The 19,979-nt window shown below is 45.7% G+C and overlaps 1 protein-coding gene across 1 annotated transcript in view; it reads left to right on the top strand.

The window, feature by feature from the left end:
• Positions 1-19,979, top strand: part of ARHGAP44 (Rho GTPase activating protein 44) — a 271,202-nt gene that overhangs the window by 169,268 nt on the left and 81,955 nt on the right. The window contains exon 12 of the mRNA XM_053710111.1: positions 14,511-14,729. Coding sequence (XP_053566086.1) covers positions 14,511-14,729 — 219 coding nt within the window. The remainder of the gene's footprint in view (positions 1-14,510; positions 14,730-19,979) is intronic.

Genomic DNA, 19,979 nt, shown 5'->3' with positions numbered 1-19,979 from the left:
TGCCTACTGCCCAGTCTCCTAGCCATGTGCCCTGTAATTATATTAGTGTAACCACTGCCTACTGCCCAGTCTCCTAGCCATGTGCCCTGTAATTATATTAGTGTAACAACTGCCTACTGCTCAGTCTCCTAGCCATGTGCCCTGTAATTATATTAGTGTAACCACTGCCTACTGCCCAGTCTCCTAGCCATGTGCCCTGTATTATATTAGTGTAACCACTGCCTACTGCTCAGTCTCCTAGCCATGTGCCCTGTAATTATATTAGTGTAACCACTGCCTACGGCTCAGTCTCCTAGCCATGTGCCCTGTAATTATATTAGTGTAACCACTGCCTACTGCCCAGTCTCCTAGCCATGTGCCCTGTAATTATATTAGTGTAACCACTGCCTACTGCCCATTCTCCTAGCCATGTGCCCTGTAATTATATTAGTGTAACCACTGCTTACTGCCCAGTCTCCTAGCCATGTGCACTGTAATTATATTAGTGTAGCCACTGCCTACTGCTCAGTCTCCTAGCCACGTGCCCTGTAATTATATTAGTGTAACCACTGCCTACTGCTCAGTCTCCTAGCCATGTGCCCTGTAATTATATTAGTGTAACCACTGCCTACTGCCCAGTCTCCTAGCCATGTGCCCTGTAATTATATTAGTGTAACCACTGCCTACTGCTCAGTCTCCTAGCCATGTGCCCTATAATTATATTAGTGTAACCACTGCCTACTGCCCAGTCTCCTAGCCATGTGCCCTGTAATTATATTAGTGTAACCACTGCCTACTGCTCAGTCTCCTAGCCATATGCCCTGTAATTATATTAGTGTAACCACTGCCTACTGCTCAGTCTCCTAGCCATGTGCCCTGTAATTATATTAGTGTAACCACTGCCTACTGCCCAGTCTCCTAGCCATGTGCCCTGTAATTATATTAGTTTAACCACTGCCTACTGCCCATTCTCCTAGCCGTGTGCCCTGTAATTATATTAGTGTAACCACTGCCTACTGCCCATTCTCCTAGCCATGTGCCCTGTAATTATATTACTGTAACCACTGCCTACTGCCCAGTCTCCTAGCCATGTGCCCTGTAATTATATTAGTGTAACCACTGCCTACTGCCCAGTCTCCTAGCCATGTGCCCTGTAATTATATTAGTGTAACCACTGCCTACTGCTCAGTCTCCTAGCCGTGTGCCCTGTAATTATATTACTGTAACCACTGCCTACTGCCCATTCTCCTAGCCGTGTGCCCTGTAATTATATTAGTGTAACCACTGCCTACTGCCCATTCTCCTAGACATGTGCCCTGTATTATATTAGTGTAACCACTGCCTACTGCCCAGTCTCCTAGCCATGTGCCCTGTATTATATTAGTGTAACCACTGCCTACTGCCAAGTCTCCTAGCCATGTGCCCTGTAATTATATTAGTGTAACCACTGCCTACTGCCCAGTCTCCTAGCCATGTGTCCTGTAATTATATTAGTGTAACCACTGCCTACTGCCCAGTCTCCTAGCCATGTGCCCTGTAATTATATTAGTGTAACCACTGCCTACTGCCCAGTCTCCTAGCCATGTGCCCTGTAATTATATTAGTGTAACCACTGCCTACTGCTCAGTCTCCTAGCCATGTGCCCTGTAATTATATTAGTGTAGCCACTGCCTACTGCCCAGTCTCCTAGCCATGTGCCCTGTAATTATATTAGTGTAACCACTGCCTACTGCCCAGTCTCCTAGCCATGTGCCCTGTAATTATATTAGTGTAACCACTGCCTACTGCCCAGTCTCCTAGCCATGTGCCCTGTAATTATATTACTGTAACCACTACCTACTGCCCAGTCTCCTAGCCATGTGCCCTGTAATTATATTAGTGTAACCACTGCCTACTGCTCAGTCTCCTAGCCATGTGCCCTGTGATTATATTAGTGTAACCACTGCCTACTGCCCAGTCTCCTAGCCATGTGCCCTGTAATTATATTAGTGTAACCACTGCCTACTGCCCAGTCTCCTAGCCATGTGCCCTGTGATTATATTAGTGTAACCACTGCCTACTGCCCAGTCTCCTAGCCATGTGCCCTGTAATTATATTAGTGTAACCACTGCCTACTGCCCAGTCTCCTAGCCATGTGCCCTGTAATTATATTAGTGTAACCACTGCCTACTGCCCAGTCTCCTAGCCATGTGCCCTGTAATTATATTAGTGTAACCACTACCTACTGCCCTGTCTCCTAGCCGTGTGCCCTGTAATTATATTAGTGTAACGACTGCCTACTGCCCAGTCTCCTAGCCATGTGCCCTGTATTATATTAGTGTAACCACTGCTTACTGCCCAGTCTCCTAGCCATGTGCACTGTAATTATATTAGTGTAACCACTGCCTACTGCCCAGTCTCCTAGCCATGTGCCCTGTAATTATATTAGTGTAACCACTGCCTACTGCTCAGTCTCCTAGCCGTGTGCCCTGTAATTATATTAGTGTAACCACTGCCTACTGCCCATTCTCCTAGCCATGTGCCCTGTAATTATATTAGTGTAACCACTGCCTACTGCCCAGTCTCCTAGCCATGTGTCCTGTAATTATATTAGTGTAACCACTGCCTACTGCCCATTCTCCTAGCCATGTGCCCTGTATTATATTAGTGTAACCACTGCCTACTGCCCAGTCTCCTAGCCATGTGCCCTGTAATTATATTAGTGTAACCACTGCCTACTGCCCAGTCTCCTAGCCATGTGCCCTGTAATTATATTAGTGTAACCACTGCCTACTGCTCAGTCTCCTAGCCATGTGCCCTGTAATTATATTAGTGTAAAGACTGCCTACTGCCCAGTCTCCTAGCCATGTGCCCTGTAATTATATTAGTGTAACCACTGCCTACTGCTCAGTCTCCTAGCCATGTGCCCTGTAATTATATTAGTTTAACCACTGCCTACTGCCCAGTCTCCTAGCCATGTGCCCTGTAATTATATTAGTGTAAAGACTGCCTACTGCCCAGTCTCCTAGCCATGTGCCCTGTAATTATATTAGTGTAACCACTGCCTACTGCTCAGTCTCCTAGCCATGTGCCCTGTAATTATATTAGTGTAACCACTGCCTACTGCTCAGTCTCCTAGCCATGTGCCCTGTAATTATATTAGTGTAACCACTGCCTACTGCACAGTCTCCTAGCCATGTGCCCTGTAATTATATTAGTGTAACCACTGCCTACTGACCAGTCTCTCCGCCATGTGCCCTGTAATTATATTAGTGTAACCACTGCCTACTGCTCAGTCTCCTAGCCATGTGCCCTGTAATTATATTAGTGTAACCACTGCCTACTGCTCAGTCTCCTAGCCATGTGCCCTGTGATTTTATTACTATGCCCACTACCTACTGCCCAGTCTCCTACCCTGTATCCTGTGATTTTATTACTCTGCCTCTTGCCCAGTGCCCCAGATGTTTGACTTGTGCTTTATTACTCTCTCTAATCTTCAGTCTTCCAACTGTGTGCCCTGTGATTATATTACTGTGTCTGATTCCCAGTGCCCAGCTATGTGCCCTGTGATTATATTACTGTGTTTGCTCTCCAGTGCCCAGCTGTGTGCCCTGTGATTATATTACTGTGTCTGCTCCCCAGTGCCCAGCTGTGTGCCCTGTGATTATATTACCGTGTCTGATCCCCAGTGCCCAGATATGTGCCCTGTGATTATATTACCGTGTTTTCTCCTCACTGCCCAGCTATTTGCCCTGTGATTATATTACTGTGTTTGCTCCCCAGTGCCCAGCTGTGTGCCCTGTGATTATATTACTGTGTTTGCTCCCCAGTGCCCAGCTGTGTGCCCTGTGATTATATTACTGTGTCTGCTCCCTAGTGCCCAGTTGTGTGCCCTGTGATTATATTACTGAGTCTGCTCTCCAGTGCCCAGCTATGTGCCCTGTGATTATATTACTGTATCTGCTGTCCAGTGCCCAGCTGTGTGCCCTGTGATTATATTACTGTATCTGCTCCCCAGTGCCCAGCTGTGTGCCCTGTGATTATATTACTTTGTCTGCTCCCCAGTGCCCAGCTGTGTGCCTTGTAATTATATTACTGTGTCTGCTCCCCAGTGCCCAGCTATGTGCCCTGTGATTATATTACCGTGTTTTCTCCCCAGTGCCCAGCTATGTGCCCTGTGATTATATTACTGTGTTTGCTCCCCAGCGCCCAGCTGTGTGCCCTGTGATTATATTACCGTGTTTTCTCCCCAGTGCCTAGCTGTGTGCCCTGTGATTATTTTACTGTGTTTGCTCCCCAATGCCCAGCTGTGTGCTCTGTGATTATATTACTGTATCTGCTCCCCAGTGCCCAGCTGTGTGCCCTGTGATTATATTACTGTGTCTGCTCCCTTGTGCCTAGCTGTTTGCCCTGTGATTATATTACTGTGCCTGCTCCCCAGTGCCCAGCTATGTGCCCTGTGATTATATTACTGTGCCTGCTCCCCAGTGCCCCAGCTGTGTGCCCTGCGATTATATTACTGTATCTGCTCCCCAGTGCCCAGCTATGTGCCCTGTGATTATATTACTGTGTTTGCTCCCCAGTGCCCAGCTGTGTGCCCTGTGATTATATTACTGTATCTGCTCCCCAGTGCCCAGCTGTGTGCCCTGTGATTATATTACTGTGTCTGCTTCCCAGTGCCTAGCTGTGTGCCCTGTGATTATATTACTGTGTCTTCTCCCCAGTGCCCCAACTGTGTGCCCTGTGATTATATTACTGTGTCTGCTCCCCAGTGCCCAGCTATATGCCCTGTGATTATATTACTGTGTCTGCTCTCCAGTGCCCAGCTCTGTGCCCTGTGATTATATTACTGTGCCTGCTCCCCAGTGCCCAGCTGTGTGCCCTGTGATTATATTACTGTGTCTGCTCCCCAGTGCCCAGCTCTGTGCCCTGTGATTATATTACTGTGCCTGCTCCCCAGTGCCCAGCTGTGTGTCATGTGATTATATTACTGTGTCTGCTTCCCAGTGCCAAGCTATGTGCCCTGTGATTATATTACTGTGTCTGCTCCCCAGTGCCCAGCTATGTGCCCTGTGATTATATTACTGTGTCTGCTCCCCAGTGCCCAGCTGTGTGCCCTGTGATTTTATTACTGTGTCTGCTTCCCAGTGCCCCAGCTGTGTGCCCTGTGATTTTATTACTGTGTCTGCTCCCCAGTGCCCCAGCTGTGTGCCCGTTGATTATATTACTGTGTCTGATCCCCAGTACCCCTACTGTGTGCCCTGTGATTATATTACTGTGTCTGCTCCCCAGTGCCCAGCTGTGTGCCCTGTGATTATATTACTGTGTCTGCTCCCCAGTGCCAAGCTTTGTGCCCTGTGATTATATTACTGTGTCTGCTTCCCAGTGCCCCAGCTGTGTGCCCTGTGATTATATTACTGTATATGCTCCCCAGTGCCCAGCTATGTGCCCTGTGATTATATTACTGTGTCTGCTCCCCAGTGCCCCAGCTGTGTGCCCTGTGATTATATTACTGTGTCTGCTCCCCAGTGCCCAGCTCTGTGTCCTGTGATTATATTACTGTATCTGCTCCCCAGTGCCCAGCTATGTGCCCTGTGATTATATTACTGTGTCTGCTCCCCAGTGCCCCAGCTGTGTGCCCTTTGATTATATTACTGTGTCTGATCCCCAGTACCCCAACTGTGTGCCCTGTGATTATATTACTGTGTCTGCTCCCCAGTGCCCAGCTATGTGCCCTGTGATTATATTACTGTATTTGCTCCCCAGTGCCTAGCTGTGTGCCCTGTGATTATATTACTGTGCCTGCTCCCCAGTGCCCAGCTATGTGCCCTGTGATTATATTACTGTGTTTGCTCCTCAATGCCCAGCTGTGTGCCCTGTGATTATATTACTGTATCTGCTCCCCAGTGCCCAGCTGTGTGCCCTGTGATTATATTACTGTGCCTGCTCCCCAGTGCCCAGCTATGTGCCCTGTGATTATATTACTGTGTTTGCTCCCCAATGCCCAGCTGTGTGCCCTGTGATTATATTACTGTGTTTGCTCCCCAATGCCCAGCTGTGTGCCCTGTGATTATATTACTGTGCCTGCTCCCCAGTGCCCAGCTATGTGCCCTGTGATTATATTACTGTATCTGCTCCCCAGTGCCCAGCTCTGTGTCCTGTGATTATATTACTGTGTCTGCTCCCCAGTTCCCAGCTGTGTGCCCTGTGATTGTATTACTGTGTCTGCTCCCCAGTGCCCAGCTGTGTGCCCTGTGATTATATTACTGTGTCTGCTCCCCAGTGCCCAGCTGTGTGCCCTGTGATTATATTACTGTGTCTGCTCCCCAGTGCCCAGCTGTGTGCCCTGTGATTATATTACTGTGTCTGCTCCCCAGTGCCCAGCTGTGTGCCCTGTGATTATATTACTGTGTCTGCTCCCCAGTGCCCAGCTATGTGCCCTGTGATTATATTACCGTGTTTTCTCCCCAGTGCCCAGCTATGTGCCCTGTGATTATATTACTGTATCTGCTCCCCAGTGCCCAGCTCTGTGTCCTGTGATTATATTACTGTATCTGCTCCCCAGTGCCCAGCTGTGTGCCCTGTGATTATATTACTGTGTCTGCTCCCCAGTGCCCAGCTATGTGCCCTGTGATTATATTACTGTGTCTGCTCCCCAGTGCCCCAGCTGTGTGCCCTGTGATTATATTACTGTGTCTGCTCCCCAGTGCCCAGCTGTGTGCCCTGTGATTATATTACTGTGTCTGCTCCCCACTGCCCAGCTATGTGCCCTGTGATTATATTACTGTGCCTGCTCCCTAGTGCCCAGCTATGTGCCCTGTGATTATATTACTGTGTCTGTTCCCCAGTGCCCAGCTGTGTGCCCTGTGATTATATTACTGTGTCTGCTCCCCAGTGCCCCAGCTCTGTGTCCTGTGATTATATTTCTGTGTCTGCTCCCCAGTGCCTAGCTATGTGCCCTGTGATTATATTACTGTGCCTGCTCCCCAGTCCCCAGCTGTGTGCCCTGTGATTATATTACTGTGTCTGCTCCCTAGTGCCCAGCTATGTGCCCTGTGATTATATTACTGTGCCTGCTCCCCAGTCCCCAGCTGTGTGCCCTGTGATTATATTACTATGTCTGCTCCCCACTGCCCAGCTGTGTGCCCTGTGATTATATTACTGTGTCTGCTCCCTAGTGCCCAGCTATGTGCCCTGTGATTATATTACTGTGCCTGCTCCCCAGTCCCCAGCTGTGTGCCCTGTGATTATATAACTATGTCTGCTCCCCACTGCCCAGCTGTGTGCCCTGTGATTATATTACTGTGTCTGCTCCCCAGTGCCCAGCTATGTGCCCTGTGATTATATTACCGTGTTTTCTCCCCAGTGCCCAGCTATGTGCCCTGTGATTATATTACTGTATCTGCTCCCCAGTGCCCAGCTGTGTGCCCTGTGATTATATTACTATGTCTGCTCCCCACTGCCCAGCTGTGTGCCCTGTGATTATATTATTGTGTCTGCTCCCCAGTGCCCAGCTATGTGCCCTGTGATTATATTACCGTGTTTTCTCCCCAGTGCCCAGCTATGTGCCCTGTGATTATATTACTGTATCTGCTCCCCAGTGCCCAGCTCTGTGTCCTGTGATTATATTACTGTATCTGCTCCCCAGTGCCCAGCTGTGTGCCCTGTGATTATATTACTGTGTCTGCTCCCCAGTGCCCAGCTCTGTGCCCTGTGATTATATTACTGTGTCTGCTCCCCAGTGCCCCAGCTGTGTGCCCTGTGATTATATTACTGTGTCTGCTCCCCAGTGCCCAGCTGTGTGCCCTGTGATTATATTACTGTGTCTGCTCCCCAGTGCCCAGCTATGTGCCCTGTGATTATATTACTGTGCCTGCTCCCTAGTGCCCAGCTGTGTGCCCTGTGATTATATTAGTGTGTCTGCTGCCCAGTACCCAGCTATGTGCCCTGTGATTATATTACTGTATCTGCTCCCCAGTGCCCAGCTGTGCCCTGTGATTATATTACTGTGTCTGCTCCCCAGTGCCCAGCTGTGTGCCCTGTGATTATATTACTGTGTCTGCTCCCCAGTGCCCCAGCTCTGTGTCCTGTGATTATATTACTGTGTCTGCTCCCCAGTGCCTAGCTATGTGCCCTGTGATTATATTTCTGTGCCTGCTCCCCAGTCCCCAGCTGTGTGCCCTGTGATTATATTACTGTGTCTGCTCCCTAGTGCCCAGCTATATGCCCTGTGATTATATTACTGTGCCTGCTCCCCAGTCCCCAGCTGTGTGCCCTGTGATTATATTACTGTGTTTGCTCCCCAGTGCCCAGCTATGTGCCCTGTGATTATATTACTATGTCTGCTCCCCAGTGCCCAGCTGTGTGCCCTGTGATTATATTACTATGTCTGCTCCCCACTGCCCAGCTATGTGCCCTGTGATTATATTACTATGTCTGCTCCCCAGTGCCCAGCTGTGTGCCCTGTGATTATATTACTGTTTCTGCTTCCCAGTGCCCAGCTATGTGCCCTGTGATTATATTACTGTATCTGCTCCCCAGTGCCCAGCTGTGTGCCCTGTGATTATATTACTGTATCTGCTCCCCAGTGCCCAGCTGTGTGCCCTGTGATTATATTACTGTGTCTGCTCCCCAGTGCCCAGCTGTGTGCCCTGTGATTATATTACTGTGTCTGCTCCCCAGTGCCCAGCTATGTGCCCTGTGATTATATTACTGTGTCTGCTCCCCATTGCCCAGCTGTGTGCCCTGTGATTATATTACTGTGTCTGCTCCCCAGTGCCCAGCTGTGTGCCCTGTGATTATATTACTATGTCTGCTCCCCAGTGCCCAGCTATGTGCCCTGTGATTATATTACTGTGTCTGCTCCCCAGTGCCCCAGCTATGTGCCCTGTGATTATATTACTGTGCCTGCTCCCTAGTGCCCAGCTATGTGCCTTGTGATTATATTACTGTGTCTGCTCCCCAGTGCCCAGCTGTGTGCCTTGTGATTATATTACTGTGTCTGATCCCCAGTGCCCAGCTATGTGCCCTGTGATTATATTACTGTGTCTGCTCCTCAATGCCCAGCTGTGTGCCCTGTGATTATATTACTGTGTCTGCTCCTCAATGCCCAGCTGTGTGCCCTGTGATTATATTAATTTGCCTGCTCCCCAGTGCCCAGCTGTGTGCCCTGTGATTATATTACTGTGTCTGCTCCCCAGTGCCCAGCTGTGTGCCCTGTGATTATATTACTGTGTCTGCTCCCCACTGCCCAGCTATGTGCCCTGTGATTATATTACTGTGCCTGCTCCCTAGTGCCCAGCTATGTGCCCTGTGACTATATTACTGTGCCTGCTCCCTAGTGCCCAGCTATGTGCCTTGTGATTATATTACTGTGTCTGCTCCCTAGTGCCCAGCTATGTGCCCTGTGATTATATTACTGAGTCTGCTCTCCAGTGCCCAGCTATGTGCCCTGTGATTATATTACTGTGCCTGCTCCCCAGTGCCTAGCTATGTGCCCTGTGATTATATTACTGTGTCTGCTTCCCGGTGCCCCAGCTGTGTGCCCTGTGATTATATTACTTTGTCTGCTCCCCAGTGCCCCAGCTGTGTGCCCTGTGATTATATTACTGTGTCTGCTCCCCAGTGCCCAGCTATGTGCCCTGTGATTATATTACTGTGCCTGCTCCCCAGTGCCCAGCTATGTGCCCTTGTGATTATATTACTGTATCTGCTCCCCAGTGCCCAGCTATGTGCCCTGTGATTATATTACTGTGCCTGCTCCCCAGTGCCCAGCTATGTGCCCTTGTGATTATATTACTGTGTCTGCTTCCCAGTGCCCAGCTGTGTGCCCTGTGATTATATTACTGTGTCTGCTCCCCAGTTCCCAGCTGTGTGCCCTGTGATTATATTACTGTCTGCTCCCCAGTGCCCCAGCTATGTGCCCTGTAATTATATTACTGTGTCTGATCCCCAGTGCCCAGCTGTGTGCCCTGTGATTATATTACTGTGTCTGCTCCCCAGTGCCCAGCTATGTGCCCTGTGATTATATTACTGTGCCTGCTCCCTAGTGCCCAGCTATGTGCCTTGTGATTATATTACTGTGTCTGCTCCCCAGTGCCCAGCTGTGTGCCTTGTGATTATATTACTGTGTCTGATCCCCAGTGCCCAGCTATGTGCCCTGTGATTATATTACTGTGTCTGCTCCTCAATGCCCAGCTGTGTGCCCTGTGATTATATTACTGTGTCTGCTCCTCAATGCCCAGCTGTGTGCCCTGTGATTATATTAATTTGCCTGCTCCCCAGTGCCCAGCTGTGTGCCCTGTGATTATATTACTGTGTCTGCTCCCCAGTGCCCAGCTGCGTGCCCTGTGATTATATTACTGTGTCTGCTCCCCACTGCCCAGCTATGTGCCCTGTGATTATATTACTGTGCCTGCTCCCTAGTGCCCAGCTATGTGCCCTGTGACTATATTACTGTGCCTGCTCCCTAGTGCCCAGCTATGTGCCTTGTGATTATATTACTGTGTCTGCTCCCTAGTGCCCAGCTATGTGCCCTGTGATTATATTACTGAGTCTGCTCTCCAGTGCCCAGCTATGTGCCCTGTGATTATATTACTGTGCCTGCTCCCCAGTGCCTAGCTATGTGCCCTGTGATTATATTACTGTGTCTGCTCCCCGGTGCCCCAGCTGTGTGCCCTGTGATTATATTACTTTGTCTGCTCCCCAGTGCCCCAGCTGTGTGCCCTGTGATTATATTACTGTGTCTGCTCCCCAGTGCCCAGCTATGTGCCCTGTGATTATATTACTGTGCCTGCTCCCCAGTGCCCAGCTATGTGCCCTTGTGATTATATTACTGTATCTGCTCCCCAGTGCCCAGCTATGTGCCCTGTGATTATATTACTGTGCCTGCTCCCCAGTGCCCAGCTATGTGCCCTTGTGATTATATTACTGTGTCTGCTTCCCAGTGCCCAGCTGTGTGCCCTGTGATTATATTACTGTGTCTGCTCCCCAGTTCCCAGCTGTGTGCCCTGTGATTATATTACTGTGTCTGCTCCCCAGTGCCTAGCTATGTGCCCTGTGATTATATTACTGTGCCTGCTCCCCAGTGCCCCAGCTATGTGCCCTGTGATTATATTACTGTGTCTGCTCCCCAGTGCCCAGCTGTGTGCCCTTTGATTATATTACTGTGTCTGCTCCCCAGTGCCCAGCTGTGTGACCTGTGATTATATTACTGTGTCTGCTCCCCAGTGCCCAGCTCTGTGCCCTGTGATTATATTACTGTATCTGCTTCCCAGTGCCCAGCTGTGTGCCCTGTGATTATATTAGTGTGTCTGCTGCCCAGTGCCCAGCTGTGTGCCCTGTGATTATATTACTGTGTCTGCACCCCAGTGCCCCAGCTGTGTGCCCTTTGATTATATTACTGTGTCTGATCCCCAGTACCCCAACTGTGTGCCCTGTGATTATATTACTGTATCTGCTCCCCAGTGCCCAGCTGTGTGCCCTGTGATTATATTACTGTGTCTGCTCCCCAGTGCCCAGCTATGTGCCCTGTGATTATATTACTGTGTCTGCTCCCCAGTGCCCAGCTGTGTGCCCTGTGATTATATTACTGTGTCTGCTCCCCAGTTCCCAGCTATGTGCCTTGTGATTATATTACTGTATCTGCTCCCCAGTGCCCCAGCTGTGTGCCCTGTGATTATATTACTATGTCTGCTCCCCAGTGCCCAGCTGTGTGCCCTGTGATTATATTACTGTCTGCTCCCCAGTGCCCCAGCTATGTGCCCTGTAATTATATTACTGTGTCTGATCCCCAGTGCCCAGCTGTGTGCCCTGTGATTATATTACTGTGTCTGCTCCCCAGTGCCCAGCTATGTGCCCTGTGATTATATTACTGTGTTTGCTCCCCAGTGCCCAGCTGTGTGCCCTGTGATTATATTACTGTGCCTGCTCCCCAGTGCCCAGCTGTGTGCCCTGTGATTATATTACTGTATCTGCTTCCCAGTGCCCAGCTATGTGCCCTGTGATTATATTACTGTGCCTGCTCCCCAGTGCCCAGCTGTGTGCCCTGTGATTTTATTACTGTATCTGCTCCCCAGTGCCCAGCTGTGTGCCCTGTGATTATATTACTGTATCTGCTCCCTAGTGCCCAGCTGTGTGCCCTGTGATTATATTACTGTATCTGCTCCCCAGTGCCCAGCTGTGTGCCCTGTGATTATTTTACTGTATCTGCTCCCCAGTGCCCAGCTCTGTGTCCTGTGATTATATTACTGTATCTGCTTCCCAGTGCCCCAGCTGTGTGCCCTGTGATTATATTACTGTGTCTGCTCCCCAGTGCCCAGCTGTGTGCCCTGTGATTATATTACTGTATCTGCTCCCCAATGCCCAGCTGTGTGCCCTGTGATTATATTACTGTGTCTGCTCCCCAGTGCCCAGCTATGTGCCCTGTGATTATATTACTGTGTCTGATCCCCAGTACCCAGCTATGTACCCTGTGATTATATTACTGTGTCTGATCCCCAGTGCCCAGCTATGTGCCCTGTGATTATATTACTGTGTCTGCTCCTCAGTCCCCAAGTTATGTGCCCTGTGATTATATTACTGATTCTGCTCCCCAGTGCCTAGCTATGTGCCCTGTGATTATATTACTGTGTTTGCTCCCCAGTGCCCCAGCTGTGTGCCCTGTGATTATATTACTGTGTCTGCTCCTTAATGCCCCAGTTATGTGCCCTTTGATTATATTGCTGTGTCTGCTCCCCAGTGCCTAGCTTTGTGCCCTGTGATTATATTACTGTGTCTGCTCCCCAGTGCCCAGCTATGTGCCCTGTGATTATATTACTGTGTCTGCTCCCCAGTGCCCAGCTGTGTTCCCTGTGATTATATTACTGTGTCTGCTCCCCAGTGCCTAGCTATGTGCCCTGTGATTATATTACTGTGTCTGCTCCCCAGTGCCCAGCTATGTGCCCTGTGATTATATTACTGTGTCTGCTCCCCAGTGCCCCAATTATGTGCCCTGTGATTATATTACTGTGTCTGCTCCCCAGTCCCCAGCTGTGTGCCCTGTTATTATATTACTGTGTCTGCTCCCCAGTGCCCAGCTATGTGCCCTGTGATTATATTACTGTGTCTGCTCCCCAGTGCCCAGCTGTGTTCCCTGTGATTATATTACTGTGTCTGCTCCCCAGTGCCCAGCTGTGTGCCCTGTGATTATATTACTGTGTCTGCTCCCCAGTGCCCAGCTGTGTGCCCTGTGATTATATTACTGTGTCTGATCCCCAGTGCCCAGCTGTGTGCCCTGTGATTATATTACTGTGTCTGCTCCCCAGTACCCAGCTGTGTGCCCTGTGATTATATTACTGTGTCTGCTCCCCAGTGCCCAGCTGTGTGCCCTGTTATTATATTACTGTGTCTGATCCCCAGTGCCCAGCTGTGTGCCCTGTGATTATATTACTGTGTCTGCTCCCCAGTACCCAGCTGTGTGCCCTGTGATTATATTACTGTATCTGCTCCCCAGTGCCCAGCTGTGTGCTCTGTGTTTATGTTGCACGTCTGTTTCCTACCCTTTTCTTAGATCCACAATAACTGTACTCATGTGTGATATAGATCCTGTTCTATAAACCATTTTCCCTGCTGGTGCTATCTCTATCACTGAAATACACAGGAGCATTTGGTGTGGCTTGTGGCCAATAAGTGTGTAACTGGAATTTCTCTTTATTAAAGATCAAATCACCCTTGGTCGTGCCTGTTTAGATGTACTTGGTACCACAATACTCAAGAAATGTGCACTTAGTTCCCATCGTACCAGCTGCAGATCTGAATCATTAACCCCCTGTAAAAATGAGTCACTGCTGGTTTATGGCTAAAGTGTGGCTGAGTTCCTTAAAGTTATAATAGAGTGTTAGTGCTTTTAAATTAGGTTAATATAGTTCTTCTTCCCCCTAAATTCATGCAGTTTAGATAAAGACATGCACAAAAGCCAGAGTTCATTTGCTTCCACTAGAAGTAATAACATGGCACCTGAAATCTTTTGTTATTGTTTGTTGAAGAAATAGCAATGCATATAAGTAACATGAAGCGTATATGTGCAGCCACCAATCAGAAGCTCCTAAGCCTACTTAGATATGATTTTCAACAACATATACCAAGAGAGTGAAACAAATTAGATAATAGAAGTAAATTGGAAAGTTATTCAAAATTGGGTTTCGTATCTGGTTAAAATTGCTCTGTATAATTTTATATTAATAATATGGAAAATGTGCCACTGTTTAACCTCTTAACAGGTAAATGACCTTCTGTACTGGATTTGAGGAACACTGTAGCTTATTCTAAGACCTTGGTGATAATTGGGTGCTTTTGTATTTATTTTATTAAGATTTTACAGTTACAATGTTTAGGAACTACCCTACATCTGGAGGAAATGTGCTGGCTTTGTTTTTATTTAACCTTTGTTTCCATCTGTTTTCTGCTCCTCTGTTCCGTGGAGGCTGTCCTGAAATACATGTTCCTCACTCTGTCCCTTTCCTTGTCACCTCCCCTTGTGAAGATGGTAAGCCATGTCTTTGTATTCCCCCTAGCATGGGCGTGAGGGTGATGGACACTTCTTGGGTGGCCCGCCGCGGCTCTTCCTTAGTCCGCAAAGGCCCCTCCACCCCACCCGCCATGCAGCCCCCAGCTCCTCCTCCTACGTTTGATTCTGCTGCCACTCCTCAGTCACCAAATCCCGACCTGTCCGTAGAAAGTCCCTCCCCTACTCCTCCCAGTAGCGGCTCTCAACTGGGTCCTGAGAGGATAAGGTAAGCCCGCAACGTTGTCACCATAGCTTGGCATTATTCACCCCCACCACGCTGATTTCTAGCCACATTAACAAGACCGCTTTTAGGTTAACATAAACACAGACATCACAACCATGTAATTGAAAAGCAAATTTCAAACAGTGAAGATCTGAAGTCTAAAATGTGCTATCTTTTAGTGCAAGCAAGTCTTTTCAGTGTTTAAAGGGATAGTCTAGTCAAAATGAAACTTCCGTGGTTCAGATAGAGCAGTAATTTTCAGAAACTTTCTAATTTACTCCTATTATCCTTTTTTCTTTGTTTTCTTGGTATTTTTATTTGAATGTAAGCTTGCAAGCTCGGCGATTTTTAGTGCAGCACCTGGGTATCTCTTGCTGATTGGTGGCTACATTTAGACACCAATCAGAAAGTGCTGCCCAGGTACTGAACCATAAACGGGCTGGCTCCTAAGCTTTATATTCTTGCTTTTTCAAATAAAGATGCCAAGAGAACAAAGAAAAAATGATAATAGGGGTAAATTAGAAAGTTGCTTAAAATTGCTGTTCTGACTCATGAAAGTTTAATGTTGACTAGACTATTCCTGTAAGCATATATTTCTCCTGCCCTTACAGTGTGTTTAGAAGTATTTGCCACCACTGTCAGCGATGCACTAACTGATTGTAGTTTGTGAGTAGCTGAAGGAGATGGGACTTGCACCTTTACTAGACTTCAGATAAATAGTTTATATATATTTAAAACATCCTTTGATTAATTTGTGAAATATATGATTTAATTATTATATTCCCTTAGCACTCTGCACTCACAAGTATTACAGAAATATAGTAAGTATTCTGTTAACCCTTTCTCTGCCATAACAGAGCACCTTGCTCTAATGATAACTTTACCTTTGTCTCACACTCAGACCAATCATATTTTATCTTCATAAAAAACATTTGGGTAGATTATGAGTTTTGCGGTACAGCTTTTAACGCTGAAAAATTTGCCATTATGCTGGAATGGCCAGGAACGCATATTACGAGTCGCAGCGGTATAGCTATACCACAAGCATTTTAGCCTATAACGCAAGTCCATTCTGCACTCAAAAAAATTACGTTTGAGTGTGGAATTTTCATAGCATCCGTATTACAGGTTGTGTGTTCAGGCTAAAAAGCTTGCGTTACAGCCTATACCGACACGATCCATACCGCCATCTGAGACCAGTAGTTATGGATTTTGTTTAACAAAAATGTTTCACAAAACTCATAACTAAAATGTTACAAAGTACACTATAACACCCATAAACTACCTATTAACCCCTAAACCGCCACCCTCCCGCATCGCAAACACTATATTAAACCTATTGACCTCTAATCTGCTGCCCACCCACATTGCGACTATTAAATAAAGTTATTAACCCCTAAACCGTCGCTCCCCGACATCGCTGACACTAAATAAACCTATTAACCCCTAAACCGCCAGCCCCCCACATCATAACTACTCAACTAAACCTATTAACCCCTAAACCGTCAGCATCCCACATCGCAAAACACTATATTAAACTATTAACCCCTAAACTTAACACCCCCTAACTTTAAATTAAAATTACAATATAACTATATTTAAATAAATACAAACTTACCTGTGAAATAAAAACAAACCTAACATTATACTATAAAGTAACCTAACATTAGTATTCTAATAAAAGTAAAAAAAAATACCAATTAAAAAACCTAAATTACAAATTAAAAAGCCTAACACTACGAAAAAATTGAAAACCTAAATTATAAATTTAAAAAAAAATAATCCTACGAAGAAAATAAAAAAAATCTAAGATTACAAAAAATAATAAACAAAATTATCAACAAAAAAATTAACACCTAATCTAATAACAGTATGTAAATAAAAAAGCCCCCCCAAAATAAAACACCCCCTAACCTACAATAAACTACCAATAGACCTTTAAAGGGCCTTTTGTAGGGCATTGCCCTAAGTTAAATTTAAAAAAAACTCACTCTGAAAAAAATTAAAAAATCTAAAATTACAAAAAATAATAAACGAAATTATCAAAAATAAAAACAATTACACCTAATCTAATAGTCCTATAAAAATAAAAAAGCCCCAAAAATAAAAACACCCCATAGCCTACAATAAACTACCAATAGCCCTTAACCTGGCAAAAAATACAAAGATCCCCCCAACAGTAAAACCCACCACCCAACCAACCCCCAAAAATAAAAAACCTAACTCTAAAAAAAAACCTAAGCTACCCATTGCCCCCAAAGAGGCATTTGTATGGGCATTGCCCTTAAAATGGCATTCAGCTCTTTTTCACTTTGCTTAAAGCCCTAATCTGAAAAAAACCCACCCCAAAAAAAAAAAAAAAATACCTAAATATCTACTCACGGTTCCTGAGGTCCGGACATCCATCTCCATCCAGGCGGTGAGAAGTCTTCATCCAGGCAGTAACATCTTCATCCATCGCGGGGGCGTCTTCTATTTTCATCCCGGCAGCAGTGTTTTGAACAGCTAATAGGATTTCAGAAGCTCTCATCCTATTGACTGATTTAAATTTGAAGAATCAAATCAGCCACAAGGAATGCAAGGTACGCCATTTTGAAACGGCTACCTTGCATTCAACTTCTGTTTGCTGTGGTGACCATATGAAGAGGACGCTCCGCACAGGATGTTATCGCCGGTCCAGGATAGCTCCGTTCCGCGCCACGGGGATGAAGATAGAAGACGTACCTGCGATGGATGAAGATGTCGGAGACTTCTCACCGCCTGGATGAAGATTTCTCGCCGCCTGGATGGAAATGGATGTCCGAACTTCAGAAAACTTGAGTAAATATTCTGGGGTTAGTGTTAGGTATTTTTTTTATTTTTTGGGGTGGTTTTTTTTCAGATTAGGGCTTTGGGCAAAGTGTAAAAGAGCTGAATGCCCTTTTAATGGCAGTGAAAAAGAGCTGAATGCCCTTTTAAGGGCAATGCTCATATACAAATACCCCTTTAGGGGCAATGGGTAGCTTAGGTTTTTTTTAGAGTTAGGTTTTTTTATTTTAGGGGTTGGTTGGGTGGTGGGTTTTACTGTTGGGGGACTTTGTATTTTTTGCCAGGTAAATGCCCTACAAAAGGCCCTTTTAAGGGCTATTGGAAGTTTATTGTAGGCTGGGGGTGTTTTTATTTTGGGGGCTTTTTTATTTTTATAGGGCTATTAGATTAGGTGTAATTGTTTTTATTTATGAGACAACATCCATGGAACTGGAACACCCACGTTCATCCCGGGAGACACCTTACGCTTTATCCAAACCACCATTAAAAACAGACGTGCAACTACTTTACCGATACAGGTACCAATCCCCAAATCCAGAATCAATTCCCAAATCTAGACTGCTTCATTAATACTTTAAAAAAAATAAATGATTAATAATGACCGTGTTCCCCCACCAGTAAGTCGCAATGTTCTCTGTCTGCGTCTTTGGATTGGTTTTTGTGTTCTAAAATACAAATGCAAGTCCATTTTTTAAAACAACTATTACCTTTCTGATTACAGTACTGTGTTATATTCCTTATGGTGTTATATAAAACTACATTTAGGTTGCATGTCTAAGCTGTATTATGACATGTAAATATTGTGTAAATTATATAAGAGATAGAGCTTTAATACACTTGGTCCTATACCCTCTCCAAACTCTCCCATTTTACACAAATATACAAATATTAGGAAATCCAAACTATTCCAATCCCAGTCAGTTTGGATAAAGGGTTTTCTACATGAATAAACAACATACAGCAGTTTATTATTGATGTACGAGGTAATTAGGCACCTCACACAGCTATAGATGTTAATACCTGGAATGCTCACTATATAGACGTGCAATAATTTGTTTTCATTATTTGTTTGTGTATATATATATATATTTATTTTATTTTATTTTATATTTTGTTTACTTGACTGGGCAAAAAAAATCCCTCTTTCTCTTGTTAAGTGTATCCAGTCCACGGATCATCCATTACTTGTGGGATATTCTCCTTCCCAACAGGAAGTTGCAAGAGGATCACCCACAGCAGAGCTGCTATATAGCTCCTCCCCTCACTGCCATACCCAGTCATTCTCTTGCAACTCTCAACAAAGATGGACGTAGTAAGAGGAGAGTGGTATATTATAGTTAGTTTTTTAACTTCAATCAAAAGTTTGTTATTTTAAATGGTACCGGAGTGTACTGTTTCATCTCAGGCAGCATTAGAAGAAGAATCTGCCTGTGATTTCTATGATCTTAGCAGAAGTAACTAAGATCCTTTGCTGTTCTCACATATTCTGAGGAGTGAGGTAACTTCAGAGAGGGAATGGCGTGCACGTTTTCCTGCAATACGGTATGTGCAGTTAATATTTTTCTAGGGATGGAATTTGCTAGAAAATGCTGCTGATATCGGATTAATGTAAGTAAAGCCTTAAATGCAGTGATAGCGACTGGTATCAGGCTTATTAATAGAGATACATACTCTTATAAAAGTGTAATATAAAACGTTTGCTGGCATGTTTAATCGTTTTTATATATGTTTGGTGACAAAACATATTGGGGCCTAGTTTTTTTCCACATGGCTGGTTTGATTTTTGCCTAGAAACAGTTCCTGAGGCTTTCCACTGTTGCAATATGAGTGGGAAGGGCCTATTTTAGTGCTTTTCTGTGCAGCTAAAAATACTGACAGAGACATTCAGCTTCTTCCTGCATGATCCAGGACATCTCTGAGGGCTCAAAAGGTGTTTGAGGAGGGTAACAATCACAGTAGACTGTGGCAGTTGTGACTGTGTTTAAAAAACGTTTTTGTCATTTATTATTCTGTTTTTGTTATTAAGGGGTTAATCATCCATTTGCAAGTGGGTGCAATGCTCTGCTGACTTGTTACATACACTGTAAAAAATTTGTTAGTGTAACTGCCTTTTTTCACTGTTATTTCAAATTTTGTCAAAATTTGTTTCTCTTAAAGGCACAGTAACGTTTTTTATATTGCTTGTTAACTTGCTTTAAAGTGTTTTCCAAGCTTGCTAGTCTCATTGCTAGTCTGTACAAACATGTCTGAAACAGAGGATACTTGTTCATTATGTTTAAAAGCCATGGTGGAGCCCCATAGGAGAATGTGTACTAAATGTATTGATTTCACCTTAAACAGTAAAGATCAGTCTTTATCTATAAAAGAATTGTCACCAGAAGGGTCTGTCGAGGGGGAAGTTATGCTGACTAACTCTCCCCACGTGTCGGACCCTTCGCCTCCCGC

Source organism: Bombina bombina, chromosome 1 (genome assembly GCF_027579735.1).
Source record: "Bombina bombina isolate aBomBom1 chromosome 1, aBomBom1.pri, whole genome shotgun sequence".
NCBI lineage: Eukaryota > Metazoa > Chordata > Amphibia > Anura > Bombinatoridae > Bombina > Bombina bombina.
This window is presented reverse-complemented; position numbering and strand designations above follow the sequence as displayed.